General features: G+C 43.6%; 1 protein-coding gene across 3 annotated transcripts in view; it reads right to left on the reverse strand.

Annotated features, from left to right (window-relative positions):
- The window catches only part of LSM7 (LSM7 homolog, U6 small nuclear RNA and mRNA degradation associated), a 43,798-nt gene that overhangs the window by 7,306 nt on the left and 18,747 nt on the right, over positions 1-17,745 (reverse strand). For 2 of the 3 annotated variants that reach the window (XM_075850026.1, XM_075850018.1), the window contains exon 2: positions 4,223-4,313. In XM_075850026.1, coding sequence (XP_075706141.1) covers positions 4,223-4,313 — 91 coding nt within the window. Of the gene's footprint in view, positions 1-4,222; positions 4,314-10,688; positions 10,763-17,745 lie in introns of those variants that run through there. The other variant, XM_075850013.1, reaches the window with a different exon arrangement.

The following is a 17,745-nucleotide window of genomic DNA, read 5'->3' on the forward strand; positions in this document are numbered from 1 at the left end:
CCGCGACATCATTATTACCATACATGCAACGGGTGGCACAAGCAGTTTCTGGATATTCCCCAAGTTGTTGTCAGAACTGTCAAACTACCGACATGTTCCACATCTGGTGGACCTGTCCAAAAGGAACTCACCTCTGGTTTCGCACCTTTACTCGCATTCTCACTCTTACTGGAGTAAACTGGGTAAAGAACCCCCCTGGGTAGCCATGTTAAATAGACAGACAGCCCAGATATTCAAAACACAACTAAACCTATCCAAGCCATTATCTCTTTTGTCTTCCTGGCCACAAGGCAGACTATAGCAGGTGCTTTGAAAAAAAACAACACTGGACTTCTCCGTAGTCAAACGTCGTCTTTAATGGTGATGTGATCAACGAAAAAATTACCTCTATTCTCCAGGAGACATTTAGGCAAATCTGGACACCTTGCAACCACATTTAATTTACTTCACATCCTACAGCCTTACTATACCTTTAATGCCCCTAATTCTAGCTATACTAGAATGCCCTAGATTTATGGTTTCACTAACTCCTCACCCCGAGAACCCTTCCCCCTCAGAAACATGGACATCCGTTTGGAAAATTCCAACATGGTTTGTGTGCATTGTTAAGTGCGACCACACATCTTCATATCTTGGTAGCTACCATTAGATATTATTATGCATATATTTGCCTTATCTTTTCCATGGGTAATTTACCTCTGTTTACATATGTTTATAATTTATGACTGTTTCTAACTTTTATTATGCTGAAAATTCAATAAAACAGTTTTACAAAAAAAAAGACAAAAAAAAAAAACACAACAAGGATAATCATCAAATCCTGCCGTTTTTTACTCTGGCCACAGACTCTTTCAATAGACTGACACTCCCTGTTCTGTGGAGATCACTTCTCAGCAGTCATCTCATTATCATCACAGGTTGGATTAAGGTCCTTTTACACGGGCCAATAATCGGGCAAACAAGCATTCATGTGAACTCTTGTTCCCGATCATTGCCCTGTTTATCAGTCATTACCGGCACATCCTGAGGAGTTGGGATCGACCCTTTAACCCTTTCATGCCAACTATCTGTACATAGATGTCCTTTTCGCACATACCCCGTGCAGCCAGGACGTGTATATACAGATCTCTTTTCCAGCCAGCATAGCGCTGTGAAAAGCGCTCGGACGCCGGCTGGGTCAGTGTCTGCGGCTCCCCAGCAATCTGTTCTCTGACAGCCGAACCGATTGGTTCGGCTACAGAGAATATGATCACCGGTATTAACCGCTTCCTGACCGCCCACAGTAAATTCACGTCGGCACTTGCTGGGCTCTGTGTAGCGCCGACGTGAATTCACAGTGGGTGTTAACAGCGCGATCCGGGTTAACACCCAGATCGCGCAGTCAACCCCTGCCTCTGGTACCGGAGACATGACCAGGACCTGATTGGTTCAGGTCCCGATCATGTGATCGCAGGGAAAGTTTGTTGCTACAACAAACTTTCCCGAGGACAGATTGCGGGTGCTGCCGTCGGTTGCATGTCAAAACCGGAGGTCATACAACGGCCTCCGGGTCTGCCATTCACGGAAGCCTATGAGGACCAGCTTGTCCTCATAGGCTTCCTGTCAGTGTGACGGTCAAAGTCACACCGACAGTTTATAATACTTTACACTAGCTAGGTTATTGCCGTAATCGTGAGAAATAGCGTTACAAGTTTTGGGGTGCTTTTTATTATTTATTCCTTGTAAAAATGACATTTTTAAATATTTTTTCAGAAAAAAAAAAGTCGATTTTCATTTTCAGACATATTCCAATATAACTATTCCCCTAGATAAATTCCTTGAGGTGTGTAGTTTCCAAAACCACTTTTGGAGAGATTCCACTATTTTGGCCCCACAAGACCTCTTCAAACCTGACATGATGCCTAAAATATATTCTAAAAAAAAAAAGGAGACCCTAAAATCCTCTAGGTACTCCTTTGCTTATGAGGCCGGCGTTTCAGTCCATTAGTACACTAGAACCACATGTGGGATATTTCTAAAAACTGCAGAATCTGGGCAATAAATATGGAGTTGCATTTCTTGGGTGAAACCTTCTGTGTTACAGAAAAAAATGTATTACAAATGAATTTCGGCAAAAAAAAATAAATGTGTAAATTTCACCTCTACATTGCTTTAATTCCTGTGAAACGCCTGAAGGGTTAATAAACTTTCTGAATGCTGTTTTGAATACTTTGAGGGGTGCAGTTTTTAAAATTGGGTGATTTATGGGATCTATCTAGGACATAAGGCCCTCAAAGCCACTTCAAAACTGAACTGGTCCTTGACAAAATAGCCTTTTGAAATTTTCTTGAAAATGTGAGAAATTGCTGCTAAAGTTCTAAGCCTTGTAACGTCCTAGAAAAATAAAATAAATGTTCAAAAAAACAATGCAAATACAAAGTAGACATATGGGGGATGTTAATTAGCAACAATTTTGTGTGGTATTACCATCTGTTTTACAAGTAGATTACATTTAAAATTAGAAAAATTAGAATTTTTGCACATTTTCTTTACATTTTGGTGTTTTTCACAAATAAGCTATGAATTTATTGACCAAATTTTTACACTAACATAAAGTACAATATGTCACGAGAAAACAATCTCTGAATCGCTTGGATAGGCAAAAGAATTCCAGAGTTATTACCACATAAAATGACACGTCAGATTTGAAAAAATGGGGCTGGTCATTGAGGTATCGATGACCCTTGGTCCTCAAAGGGTTAAACACAAATGGTTTGAGGGAATAAAATTAACCTAACATTTAGCAATTGCAAAACTTTGGCCACCTTTTTTATTTTATCTTCGCACAGTGTACGAAAGCTGTAAAGATACATGCGAAGTCCCAGCGGTCCGTGTACCACCTTATGGTGCTTCGTACGCTGCCGTATTAGACATTCTCCACTAGATGCAATACTTCCAGAGGAGAATAGCTGCATAATACGGCATCCAATGGAGAATGTTATGTAGGTACAGTAAGGGCCCACAGAAGTCTTTGGGTGCTCTATTACAGTTCCATACAACCCACACAGTGCAGTAACATGTGCACCAGGCCAAACAGTGTTATTTTTTTTTTCTTCTCAGAACTTTTTAAGTCAGACGTAGACAATTTTCTGCAGCACATCCCGTGTGAACATAGCCTTATGGGGTTTTGCTATTACTGGCATCTCTTTTAAATAGCATGTACATTCAGCCAAGTTAACGTATATTGGGGGGGGGGGGGGGGGGATGGGAAGGATTGTTCGGATGAGAGTTATACTACATTATGGATACAGATGTCCAGAATTCTGATAAATGTATACAATTTAGAATATAGAATTAAAAAGAGGCTCTGTCACCACATTATAAGTGCCCCATCTCCTACATAATGTGATCGGCGCTGTAATGTAGATAACAACAGTGTTTTTTATTTTGAAAAACGACTAATTTTGAGCAAGTTACGCACAATTTTAGATTTATGCTAATTCGTTTCTTAATAGACAACTGGGCGTGTTTTTACTTTTTTACCAACTGGGCGTTGTACAGAGGAGTGTATGACGCTGACCAATCAGCATCATACACTTCTCTGCATTCATTTTTAGTAGTACTCGCAACACAGCGTGATCTCGCAAGATCACGCTGTGCAGTCACATACTCCCACATTAACGTTACCGAAGTGTCTTGGGAGTGAATAGATATCACCTCCAGCCAGGACGCGATGTCTATTCATCACTCCCGACACTTCGGTAAAGTTTCTATGAATGACTCGCGAGATCACGTGTGCCGTCATTCACAGAAACTTTACCGAAGTGTCGGGAGTGATGACACTTCAGTAAAGTTAATATGGGAGTATGTGACTGCACAGCGTGATCTGGCGAGATCACGCTGTGTTGCCAGTACTGATAAAAATGGAGAGAAGTGTATGACGCTGATTGGTCAACGTCATACACTTCTCTTTACAACGACCAGTTGGTAAAAAAGTAAAAACACGCCCAGTTGTCTATTAGGAAACTAATTAGCATAAATCTAAAATTGTGCATAACTTGCACAAAATGTATTGTTTTTCAAAATGAAAAACACTCTTGTTATCTACATTACAGCGCCGATCACATTATGTAGTGTGGTGACAGAGCCTCTTTAACACAACTATTTATCTCCTTTAAGTGAATCTATTAGATACGCAGACAATCTCCTAAGAAATGTAAATAATTGTATAAATAAGGAATACCTTCTCTACCACCCTGGAATTTCACTCGAATTGTCTTGTCGATGTATTTGGAGAGGTCAAGGATACTTTCCTTTTTCTTCTTTTCCTTATCCTTATTCACAAAAAAAACGAACATGATTAAAAGATCTGGAATATTGTCAAATATATATTTTGGAACTGGTAACATGAACATTAACATAAACTCTGTTGTAATATAGAGCTTCAACAAAAATTCTAATGCAAAAATTATATTTTTTGTGATTGCAAGTCCAGTCCGTTAGCGGATACCTTTTAAACGTCCTGACTATAAAAACCTGTTTTACCCACAACTCATACACCACAATCAATTATTAAAGGGAAGGTGTCATGATTTTATTTATTATTATATTGCTTTTAACCCCTTAATGACCGGGCCATTTTGCACGTTAATGACCAAGGATTATTTTTTGTTTTTTCACGGTCGCATTCCAAGAGTCGTAACTTTTTTTTATTCCGTCGGCATAGCCGTATAAGGGCTTGTTTTTTGCGGGACGAGTTGTGTTTTGTAATTGTACCATTTTTAGATGCTTATAATATATTGATTAACTTGTATTAACTTTATTTTAGGAGAGTATTGAAAATAAGCAGCTATTCCAGCATTGATTTTCACGTTATAAATTTACGCCGTTTACTATGCAGCGTAAATAACATGTTAACTTTATTCTATGGGTCGGCACGATTACGGGGATACCAAATATGTAAAGGTTTTATATGTTTTCCTACGTTTGCACAATAAAAAGCCTTTTAGAAAAAAATTACTTGTTTTTGCATCGCCGCATTCCAAGAGCCGTAACGTTTTAATTTTTCCGTCAATGTGGCCGTATGTGGGCTTGATTTTTGCGGGCCAATGTGTAGTTTTCATTAGTACTATTTTGGGGTACATAGGACTTATAGATTAACTTTTATTTAATTTTTTATGGGGGGAATGGGAGAAAAGAGCGAATTTTGCCGTTGTTTTTGCGTTTTTTTTGGACGCCGTTCATCCGGCGGTTTAATTAATGTGTTCATTGAATTGTTCAAGATGTTACGATCGCGGGGATACCATATATGTTTGTGTGTGATTTGTTTTGACACTTTTACTAAATATTTGATTTTCACTGTAATTTTTATTTTATTTTTTCACCAACTTTATTTAACTGATTGACATTTTTTTTTTTAGTCCCACCAGGGGACTTCACTATGCGATCTGCTGATCGCATATATAATGCTTTGGTTTACCTAGTATAACAAAGCATTATTGCCTGTCAGTGTAAAACTGACAGGCGATGCCGGAGGCATGACCTAACAGATTGCCTAACAGGCAGATGCTGAAGACAGACCTGGGGGTCTTTGTTAGACCCCCCCCCCCCCATGGAAACCCGACGGCGACCCGCGATTTCTTTGCGGGGGCGCCGATGTGGTGACAGAGGGAGCTCCCTCCCTCTGTCAAACACATTAGATGCCGCTGTCACTATTGACAGCGGCATTTAATGGGTTAAACTGCTGGAATCGGAGCGCGCTTCGATTCCGGCAGTTGCAGCAGGAGCCAGGCTGTGTATAACAGCCGTGCTCCTGCCGCTGATCACGTGGGTATAGTGACAGTACCCGCACTATTACAGGACGGATATATCCATCCTCCTGCGCGAACTAGCAGCTGCTGAGGACGGATATATCCGTCCTTCGGCATTAAGAGGTTAATATAATGTAAACAAAAAATGTATTTATTTGTGTTGTCACTTTCTACTTTTTAATGTATTCACATACTTTTACTTCTCTATGGGGGCTGCCATTTTTTTTTCATCTCTGTATGTGTCGATTAACGACACATACAGAGATGGAATATGGCAGCTACAACGCATAGGGCACAATAAACGGTTCCCGTACATTACCTCTGCTATCTGGCTCTGTACTGCGCAGACGCAGGTCAGAGTCACACAGCAGAGAAGCTGTTTGTAGGGAGATAGGAGGCGCCATTATGAAAACCAGCTGCACTGCAGGTGTGTGTCTCTGTCTGTCCCTCTCTCTCTCTCGTGACCCCGCTCTCGTGACCCCCCCCACGTCGCTAGATGTATTAGCAGTGTGTACAGTGTGCGGAGCCAAGCTTGTCAGATGTAGCAGAGCGGAGTGTGTGTCTGTGTAGCAGAGCGGAGTGTGTGTCTGTGTAGCAGAGCGGAGTGTGTGTCTGTGTAGCAGAGCGGAGTGTGTGTCTGTGTAGCAGAGCGGAGTGTGTGTCTGTGTAGCAGAGCGGAGTGTGTGTCTGTGTAGCAGAGCGGAGTGTGTGTCTGTGTAGCAGAGCGGAGTGTGTGTGTGAGCTGAGTGTGTGAGCTGAGTGTGTGTGTGTCTGTGTAGCAGAGCTGAGTGTGTGTGTGTCTGTGTAGCAGAGCTGAGTGTGTGTGTGTGTGTGTGTCTGTGTAGCAGAGCTGAGTGTGTGTGTGTCTGTGTAGCAGAGCTGAGTGTGTGTGTGTCTGTGTAGGAGAGCTGAGTGTGTGTGTGTCTGTGCAGCAGAGCTGAGTGTGTGTGTCTGTGCAGCAGAGCTGAGTGTGTGTGTCTGTGCAGCAGAGCTGAGTGTGTGTGTGTCTGTGTAGCAAAGCTGAGTGTGTGTCTGTGTAGCAAAGCTGTGTGTGTGTCTGTGTAGCAAAGCTGTGTGTGTGTCTGTGTAGCAAAGCTGTGTGTGTGTGTGTCTGTGTAGCAAAGCTGAGTGTGTGTCTGTGTAGCAGAGCGGAGTGTGTGTGTCTGTGTAGCAAAGCTGAGTGTGTGTGTCTGTGTAGCAGAGCTGTGTGTGTGTCTGTGTAGCAGAGCTGAGTGTGTGTCTGTGTAGCAGAGCTGAGTGTGTGTCTGTGTAGCAGAGCTGAGTGTGTGTGTCTGTGTAGCAAAGCTGAGTGTGTGTGTCTGTGTAGCAGAGCTGAGTGTGTGTGTGTCTGTGTAGCAGAGCTGAGTGTGTGTGTGTCTGTGTAGCAGAACTGAGTGTGTGTCTGTGTAGCAGAGCTGATTGTGTGTCTGTGTAGCAGAGCTGAGTGTGTGTCTGTGTAGCAGAGCTGAGTGTGTGTGTCTGTGTAGCAGAGCTGAGTGTGTGTGTCTGTGTAGCAGAGCTGAGTGTGTGTGTGTGTGTGTGTGTCTGTGTAGCAGAGCTGAGTGTGTGTCTGTGTAGCAGAGCTGATTGTGTGTCTGTGTAGCAGAGCTGATTGTGTGTGTCTGTGTAGCAGAGCTGAGTGTGTGTGTGTCTCTGTAGCAGAGCTGAGTGTGTGTGTGTCTCTGTAGCAGAGCTGAGTGTGTGTCTGTGTAGCAGAGCTGAGTGTGTGTCTGTGTGTCTGTGTAGCAGAGCTGAGTGTGTGTGTCTGTGTAGCAGAGCTGAGTGTGCGTGTGTGTGTAGCAGAGCTGAGTGTGTGTGTGTCTGTGTAGCAAAGCTGAGTGTGTGTGTGTCTGTGTAGCAAAGCTGAGTGTGTGTCTGTGTAGCAAAGCTGAGTGTGTGTCTGTGTAGCAAAGCTGTGTGTGTGTCTGTGTAGCAAAGCTGAGTGTGTGTCTGTGTAGCAAAGCTGTGTCTGTGTAGCAAAGCTGTGTGTGTGTCTGTGTAGCAGAGCTGAGTGTGTGTGTGTCTGTGTAGCAAAGCTGAGTGTGTGTGTGTCTGTGTAGCAAAGCGGAGTGTGTGTGTCTGTGTAGCAAAGCTGAGTGTGTGTGTCTGTGTAGCAAAGCTGAGTGTGTGTGTCTGTGTAGCAAAGCTGAGTGTGTGTCTGTGTAGCAGAGCTGTGTGTGTGTCTGTGTAGCAGAGCTGAGTGTGTCTGTGTAGCAGAGCTGAGTGTGTGTCTGTGTAGCAGAGCTGAGTGTGTGTCTGTGTAGCAGAGCTGAGTGTGTGTGTCTGTGTAGCAAAGCTGAGTGTGTGTGTCTGTGTAGCAGAGCTGAGTGTGTGTGTGTGTCTGTGTAGCAGAGCTGAGTGTGTGTGTGTCTGTGTAGCAGAGCTGAGTGTGTGTGTGTGTCTGTGTAGCAGAGCTGAGTGTGTGTCTGTGTAGCAGAGCTGATTGTGTGTCTGTGTAGCAGAGCTGAGTGTGTGTCTGTGTAGCAGAGCTGAGTGTGTGTCTGTGTAGCAGAGCTGAGTGTGTGTGTCTGTGTAGCAGAGCTCAGTGTGTGTGTCTGTGTAGCAGAGCTGAGTGTGTGTGTCTGTGTAGCAGAGCTGAGTGTGTGTGTCTGTGTAGCAGAGCTGAGTGTGTGTGTCTGTGTAGCAGAGCTGAGTGTGTGTGTCTGTGTAGCAGAGCTGAGTGTGTGTGTCTGTGTAGCAGAGCTGAGTGTGTGTCTGTGTAGCAGAGCTGATTGTGTGTCTGTGTAGCAGAGCTGATTGTGTGTCTGTGTAGCAGAGCTGATTGTGTGTGTCTGTGTAGCAGAGCTGAGTGTGTGTGTCTCTGTAGCAGAGCTGAGTGTGTGTCTCTGTAGCAGAGCTGAGTGTGTGTGTCTCTGTAGCAGAGCTGAGTGTGTGTGTGTCTCTGTAGCAGAGCTGAGTGTGTGTGTGTCTCTGTAGCAGAGCTGAGTGTGTGTCTGTGTAGCAGAGCTGAGTGTGTGTGTGTGTGTGTCTGTGTAGCAGAGCTGAGTGTGTGTGTCTGTGTAGCAGAGCTGAGTGTGCGTAGCAGAGCTGAGTGTGCGTGTCTGTGTAGCAGAGCTGAGTGAGCGTGCCTGTGTAGCAGAGCTGAGCGTGCCTGTGTAGCAGAGCTGAGTGTGTGTGTGTCTGTGTAGCAGAGCTGAGTGTGTGTGTCTGTGCAGCAGAGCTGAGTGTGTGTGTGTCTGTGTAGCAAAGCTGAGTGTGTGTCTGTGTAGCAAAGCTGTGTGTGTGTCTGTGTAGCAAAGCTGTGTGTGTCTGTGTAGCAGAGCTGAGTGTGTGTGTGTCTGTGTAGCAAAGCTGAGTGTGTGTGTGTCTGTGTAGCAAAGCTGAGTGTGTGTGTCTGTGTAGCAAAGCTGAGTGTGTGTCTGTGTAGCAGAGCTGTGTGTGTGTCTGTGTAGCAGAGCTGTGTGTGTGTCTGTGTAGCAGAGCTGTGTGTGTCTGTGTAGCAGAGCTGAGTGTGTGTGTCTGTGTAGCAAAGCTGAGTGTGTGTGTCTGTGTAGCAGAGCTGAGTGTGTGTGTCTGTGTAGCAGAGCTGAGTGTGTGTGTCTGTGTAGCAGAGCTGAGTGTGTGTGTGTCTGTGTAGCAGAGCTGAGTGTGTGTGTGTCTGTGTAGCAGAGCTGAGTGTGTGTGTCTGTGTAGCAGAGCTGTGTGTGTGTCTGTGTAGCAGAGCTGATTGTGTGTCTGTGTAGCAGAGCTGAGTGTGTGTCTGTGTAGCAGAGCTGAGTGTGTGTGTCTGTGTAGCAGAGCTGAGTGTGTGTGTCTGTGTAGCAGAGCTGAGTGTGTGTGTGTGTGTGTGTGTGTCTGTGTAGCAGAGCTGAGTGTGTGTCTGTGTAGCAGAGCTGATTGTGTGTCTGTGTAGCAGAGCTGATTGTGTGTGTCTGTGTAGCAGAGCTGATTGTGTGTGTCTGTGTAGCAGAGCTGATTGTGTGTGTCTGTGTAGCAGAGCTGATTGTGTGTGTCTGTGTAGCAGAGCTGAGTGTGTGTGTGTCTGTGTAGCAGAGCTGAGTGTGCGTGTGTGTAGCAGAGCTGAGTGTATCTGTGTAGCAGAGCTGAGTGTGTCTGTTAGCACCCCCCATACACACAATTCCCCCTGAACATGCAACTACGTCACACAAAACACCACCCACTGTTCTTTTTTACGCAACACGTTTTTAAAAATGCTTGTGTAAAAAACGAATGGCTCGCTTTCCCATTGACTCAACATTTCTTTATTTACACAACGCGTTTTTAAAAACGCGTGTGTAAAAAGCGCGTTGTATGTACTAGCGCTTTACCAATTATGTAAATAAAAAGCATAATCAAGCGGTTTTTGGCACGTAAAATGCGCAAAAAAAATTTGTCAAATACACGCCGTGTGAACCTGTCAACTGAAAAGTCATTCACTTCACTTTCATCATTCTAAGGGTATGTTCACACGCAATGTTTTCAGACGTTTTTCAGGCTGTAAACATGCTGAAAAATCGGAAGCAGAACGCCTACAAACATCTGCCTTCTGGTTTCAATGGGAAATACGGCGTTCTGTTCCGACGGGGCGTTTTTTAAAAAGGGCACGTAAAAAGACGCCCGCCAAAAAGAAGTGCATATCATATCTTTTTGGAGCCGTGTTTCATTGACTCCAAAAACGGCCGTAAAATACGCGAGTTTGATTAAAAAACGTCTGAAAATCAGGAGCTGTTTTCCCTTTGTAGAGTAAGCATGTGAACATACCCTTAGCCTTTTGGTGTATCCCATAGCTTCTGCATTTGTACAATCACACCCAAAATGGCAGCTGGACACTGCTTAGCAATTTGAAGACACCTTTTCCTGGGTTGTAGAAGGGGGGCGGGGCGAGATTCCCTCCTACATTTACGGCAGCTGTGAGTCAGGTTGCTTTGCCTTATTTACCTTGCTATAATTCTGGAAAGTGCTCCCTCTGGTGGCCAACATAGGAAAACGTCAAATTATTATTTAATAATGGAAGAAAAAAAAAAAACAGCAAAAAACCTAAAAATATAATAGAAATAAGTAACTTACTTTAAAAAAAAAAAAAAAAAAGGTTTAACTCGCGACACATTCCCTTTAAAGTGGAAGTAAAAATTTAGAGGATCTGAGAATTAAATCCCTTTGAATCCCCCTGCTTCACCTTTAGGTTACCCCTTTGAAGACAATACCATTAGCTTCAAAATAAAAAGATTATTTCCAACACTCTTTGGTAATAACACAGTTTCCTCCCCCATTTCCTTTGTAAACATGTTTTCTGTACAGGACAGTATTGGCGCGGGAAGGCAGGGACACCTAGCGTCATGCATAACTATGATGCTAGGAGCCCGGCTCCCTGAACTGTGTTCGGTCCGGGAAACGCGGCCGACATGCGGTCCGTATATCACGGACCGAACACGGCCGTTTGCATAAGACCCAAGAGATTGATATCAGATAGCTATGGAACAAGATCCCTTCCCCCAACCAACTATACACCCTTATATGGATCGGTGGGACTCAATTTTGGATAGGACCCTTCCCCCCGACACATGGCATCTAACTATAAGACTACTGGTCGAGATGTTTATCGGATCAGCATATAAAGGAAACCAAAATAAACGAATAACGTTTTGAAATCATACACCAATCTTTCTTCACAGATTAAATCCAACTATTCCTGACCTTTGCTGGAAATGTGGGGTGCCTGAGGGAACTCCTAGCAACTACTATTTAAAAACACACATCTACCTCCCCTCCTCATCGCTGGGGGGGGCCACAGCGGTCAGACTCCCAGCGATCAAACATGTATCCCCTATCCTCTGGGTAAGGGATACATGTGTTCATAGGAAAACCCCTTTAACCCCTTCCCGACATTTGTCGTAAGTATACGCCATGGAACGCCAGTGCTACCAGCAAATTGTCGTATACATACGACAAATGGATGGCACCGGCTCAGAAGTTGAGTTGGTGCCATCATCCCGAATATCAGCTCCATCTTACAGCTGACACCCTGCTGTAATGGCGGGGACCGATGTTAGCTTTGATACCCGCCATTAATCCCTTAAATGCAGCGGTCAAAAGCGATCGCTGCATTTAAGGTGTTTGCAGCTCATCGGCACCTCAGCAATGAAATTGCCGGGGGTGCCGGTGGCTGCAACGGCAAACTGAGGCCTAATCGTGACTTCCCGGTCTTGCCTAGTACGGAAACCTTCCGGGCCCCACCTTGAGGCGGGACCTAAAAGGCTTCCGTAGCCGTCAGCAAGATGGCGCCGGCTCAGGAGATGAGCCGGTGTCATCAGCGGTGGATGTCAGCTGTATGTTACAGCTGACATCTACCTGCAATGGGAGGAACCGGAGCTAGCTCCGATCCCTGCCATTAAAGAGGCTCTGTCACCAGATTTTGCAACCCCTATCTGCTATTGCAGCAGATAGGCGCTGCAATGTAGATTACAGTAACGTTTTTATTTTTAAAAAGCGAGCATTTTTGGCCAAGTTATGACCATTTTTGTATTTATGCAAATGAGGCTTGCAAAAGTACAACTGGGCGTGTTTACAGTAAAAGTACAACTGGGCGTGTATTATGTGTGTACATCGGGGCGTTTTTACTTCTTTTACTAGATGGGCGTTAGGAATGGGAGTGTATGATGCTGACGAATCAGCATCATCCACTTCTGTTCGTTAACACCCAGCTTCTGGCAGTGCAGACACACGGCGTGTTCGAGAGATCACGCTGTGACGTCACGCACTTCCTGCCCCAGGTCCTGCATCGTGTCGGCCACATCGGCACCAGAGGCTACAGTTGATTCTGCAGCAGCATCAGCGTTTGCAGGTAAGTAGCTACATCGACTTACCTGCAAACGCCGATGCTGCTGCAGAATCAACTGTAGCCTCTGGTGCCGATGTGTCCTCCCTCGTCCGACACGATGCAGGACCTGGGGCAGAAAGTGAGTGACGACATAGCGTGATCTCTCGAGAACACGCTGTGTCTGCACTGCCAGAAGCTGGGCGTTCTGAAGAGAAGTGGATGATACTTCTAGTCAGAACGCCCAGCTAGTAAAAGTAGTAAACACGCCCAGATGTAACACACATAATACACGCCCAGTTGGACTTTTACTTTAAACACGCCCAGTTGGACTTTAGCAAGCCTCATTTGCATAAATACAAAAATGGTCATAACTTGGCCAAAAATGCTCGTTTTTTCAAAATAAAAACGTTACTCTTATCTACATTGCAGCGCCGATCTGCTGCAATAGCAGATAGGGGTTGCAAAATCTGGTGACAGAGCCTCTTTAACCCCTAGATGCGGCGATCGAAAGCGGTCGCTGCATCTTAGTGGTTGGCAGCAGATCGGCAGCTCTGCTCTGCAATCGCACCACTGCCGAATGCTACTATGGTAACAGGAGGCCTAACTATGGTAACAGGAGGCCTGACTATGGCCTCCTGCTCTGCCATTACGGAAGTGGATTAGGCCCTGCCCGGAGGCAAAGCCTAATCGGCTTGCTGTCAGTGAATGACTGACAGATCTAATACATTGCACTACATAAGTAGTGCAATGTATTAGAAAAAAAATATGACAGTTGGACCTTCAAATCCCCTAGGGGACTAAAGAAAAGTGTAAAAAAAAAAGTTGTAAAACATAATAAAAGTTCCAAGTAATAAAATAAAACGCTATCGCCCTTTTTCCTTTATCAAGATCTTTATTATTGAAAAAAATAAATAAAACCATACATATTTGGTATCACCGTAACAGCCTGAACTATAAAAATATTATGTTATTTATTCCACGCAGTGAACGGCATAAAAAAAAAACAAAAAAAACACAACGGAAAAAATAATGCCAGAATTTCTGTTTTTTTGGTCCCTTTGCCCTACAAAAATTTAAAGAAAAAATGATCAAAAAGTCGCATGTATCCAAAAATGGTATCTATAAAAACTATAGTTAGTCTTGCAAAACACAAGCCGTCATACAGCTCTGTCGATTAAAAAAATGTAAGTTATGGTTCCCAAAACATGGCGACAGAAAAAATACATTCTTTTTACAAAAGCAATTTTATTGTGCAAAAAGTTGTATATAAAATCGCTATCTGCTGTGTAAATGAATGGAGAGAAGTGTACGATGCTGATTGGTCAGTGTCATACACTCCTCTCTACAACATCCACTTGGTCATATAGTAAAACACGCCCAGTTGTCCATTGAGAAACTCATTAGCATAAAGCTAATATAGGTCATAACTCCGTCAAAAATGATTGTTTTTCTAAATAAAAAAATACCACTGTAATCTACATTACAGCGCCGATCACATTATGCAGAAGATAGGGCACTTATAATGTGGTGACAGAGCCTCTTTAAAGAGGCTCTGTCACCAGATTTTGCAACCCCTATCTGCTATTGCAGCAGATAGGCCCTGCAATGTAGATTACAGTAACGTTTTTATTTTTAAAAAAACGAGCATTTTTGGCCAAGTTATGACCATTTTTGTATTTATACAAATGAGGCTTGCAAAAGTCCAAGTGGGCGTGTTTAAAGTAAAAGTCCAACTGGGCGTGTATTATGTGCGTACATCGGGGCGTTTTTACTACTTTTACTAGCTGGGCGTTCTGACGAGAAGTATCACCCACTTCTCTTCAGAACGCCCAGCTTCTGGCAGTGCAGACGTCACTCACAGGTCCTGCATCGTGTCGGACGAGCGAGGACACATCGGCACCAGAGGCTACAGTTGATTCTGCAGCAGCATCGGCGTTTGCAGGTAAGTCGATGTAGCTACTTACCTGCAAACGCTGATGCTGCTGCAGAATCAACTGTAGCCTCTGGTGCCGATGTAGCCGACACGATGCAGGACCTGGGGCAGGAAGTGAGTGACGTCACAGCGTGATCTCTCGAGAACACGCTGTGTGTCTGCACTGCCAGAAGCTGGGCGTTGTGAAGAGAAGTGGATGATACTTCTCGTCAGAACGCCCAGCTAGTAAAAGTAGTAAAAACGCCCCGATGTACGCACATAATACACGCCCAGTTGTACTTTTACTTTAAACACGCCCACTTGGACTTATGCAAGCCTCATTTGTATAAATACAAAAATGGTCATAACTTGGCCAAAAATGCTCGTTTTTTTTAAATAAAAACGTTACTGTAATCTACATTGCAGCGCCGATCTGCTGCAATAGCAGATAGGGGTTGCAAAATCTGGTGACAGAGCCTCTTTAAGGCTCCAATAAGTCAGGAAATAAAAAAAAATATGCAGTTGTGCAGCTCGAGGGGAACATTTCTTCTGTTTCAAGAGGCGTATTATCAAGGCCCTAAAATTAGGGAACCAGGAAGGGGAGGGCCCAAACATATCTGCTGGAAGAGAGTGTGCCCATATTATACCAGGACAACACTTTCCCAGTAAAACTCCCCAAACTGCAAAGGTGCAGTGTGTACCAAAAGGGGAAAAGGGGAATAAGTAAGGACCATTTATTAGTGGGATACTGGCATGTGCAGAAAGTATTGCTTCACAGCGGAACACACATCTATGGATTATTTTATTCTTTTTTTTACCCCATTATTATACCACCTGACTATGTCCCTGATGTACTCTGCCCTGGTTACATGTACCCCCAGATTATAAACTGAAATACCAGTAAAACGCCAAACAAAACTACTACCAAGCAAACTCCACTCCAAAAGCCAAATGGCACTCCCTCCATTCTGAACCCTACAATGTGCCCAAACAGCAGTTTACTTCCACATATATGGCATTGCCATACCCGGGAGAACCTTTTAATAAATTTTGGGGTGTGTATCTCCAGTGGCATAAATTGGGCACGACATATTTGCTACTGATCTGGCATATCTAGGAAACATTTTAATTTTACTTTGCACCATCCGCAGCACAATTAATTATGGAGAAGACCTCTGAGGTGAAAACGCTCACTACACCCCTTAATAAATGCTTGGAGGGGTGCAGTTTTCCAAAATGGGGTCACTTCTCAGTGGTTTCTTTTATTATTTCACATTGGAGCCTCTGCAATTGTGAACCAATACTGTGTAAGTCACCAAATTAGGTCTCAATTTCGCATCGTACTCTTTCACTCCTGAGCCTGGTCGAATGTCCAGGCAAAATATTAGGGCCACGTGTAGGGAGTTTCTAAAACCGGGAAACAGTATAATAATTAGAGAGCTGTCTTGTTATGGTGGCACAAGCTGGGCACCACATATTGGCATATCAATGGAAAAAAAAAAAATTTCACTCTGCAACATCGAGTGCACACTAATTTCTGCAAAACACCTGCGGGGTTAACATGCTCACTACGACCCTAGGTCAATACCTTGAGGGGTATAATTTACAAAATGGGGTCACTTCTGCGGGGTTTCCACTGTTTTGGTCCCACAGGTGCTTTGCAAATGTGACATAGTTTCCAGAATTTGAGCCCTATTGTGTGCCCAAACAGCAGTTTAGGACCACAAATTGGGTATTGCCGTACTCGGGAGAAGTTGCTTTACAAATATTGGGGCTCTTTTTTTCCTTTATTTGTTGAGAAAATGAAACATTTTGAGCTAAAGGTACGTCTTATTGAGGAAAAGGGATTGTTTTTATTTTCACTGCCCAATTCTATTGAAATCTATGAAACACCTATGGGGACAAAATGCTTACTACACCCCTAGATGGATTCAAGGGGTGTAGTTTCCTGAATGGAGTAACTTTTGTGAGTTTCCACTGTACTGGTACGTTAACCCCTTAGTGACCAGCCCATTTTAGGCCTTAATGACCAAGCTATTTTATTCGTTTTTCTATAGTCGCATTCAAAGAGCTATAACGTTTTAATTTTTTCGTCTACATAGCTGTATGAGGACTTGTTTTTTGCGGGATTAGTTGTGCTTTTTAATGGCACCATTTTTGGGTACATATAATTTTTATATTAACTTTTATTAACCTTTTTGGGGGGATTATAAAAAAAAACTGAAATTCCGCCATTGTTCTATGCGTTTTTAAATTGACACCGTTCACTGTGCGACGTAATTAACATGTTACCTTTATTCTATGGGTCGGTACGATTACGGCGATACCACATATGTAGAAGTTTTTTATGTTTTACGACTTTTGCACAATAAAAACACTTTTGAACTAAAATTATTTGTTTTTGCATCGTCGCTTTCCAAGAGCCGTAATTTTTTTATTTTTCCATCAATGTAGTGATTTTTTGGGCTTGTAGTTTTGAGACGTAGTTTTGAATGGTACTGTTTTGGGGTACATGGGACTTATTGATTCATTTTTATTATGACTTTTTTGGGGGGCAATGGAAAAAAATTGCAATTTCGCCATAGTTTTTGCCGTTTTTTTTTTACGGTGTTCACTTTGCCGTTTAAATTACATATTAACTTTATTCATGGAGTCATTATGGTCGTGGCGATACCACATATGTGTACTTTTTTTTTTTTTTTACACTTTTACTAAATAAAACCACTTTTTATGGAAAAAAATGGATTTATTTTTTTACTGTACTTTTTATTAATAATCTTTATTTCACTTTGATGACTGATTTTATTAGTCCCACTAGGGGACTTTACTGTGCGATATTCCGATCGCTGCTATAATGCTCTGGTATACTTCGTATACCAGAGCATTATTGCCTGTCAGTGTAAATCTGACAGGTAATCTGTTAGGACGTGCCTCCGGCGCGTCCTAACAGGCATATGTCCAGGGCAGACCTGGGGGCTTTTATCAGTCCCCCGGCTGCCATGACACCCCATCGGAGACCCGCGATTGCATTCGCGGGCCGCCGATGGGTGAGAGAGGGAGCTCACTCCCTCTGTAAACAAAGTTAAATGCCGCGGTCGCTATTGACGGCGGCATTTAACGGGTTAAACGGCCGCGATCTAAGTAAACTTCGATCGCGGGCGTTGGAGCAGGAGCTCAGCTGTCATCAGACAGCAGAGCCCCGGCACCAGCCTGCACGGGAGACCCGTGCAGGACTTAGACTAGGCTGACGTGAAAAGGCGTCAGCC

This window comes from Rhinoderma darwinii, chromosome 1, assembly GCF_050947455.1.
Source record: "Rhinoderma darwinii isolate aRhiDar2 chromosome 1, aRhiDar2.hap1, whole genome shotgun sequence".
NCBI lineage: Eukaryota > Metazoa > Chordata > Amphibia > Anura > Rhinodermatidae > Rhinoderma > Rhinoderma darwinii.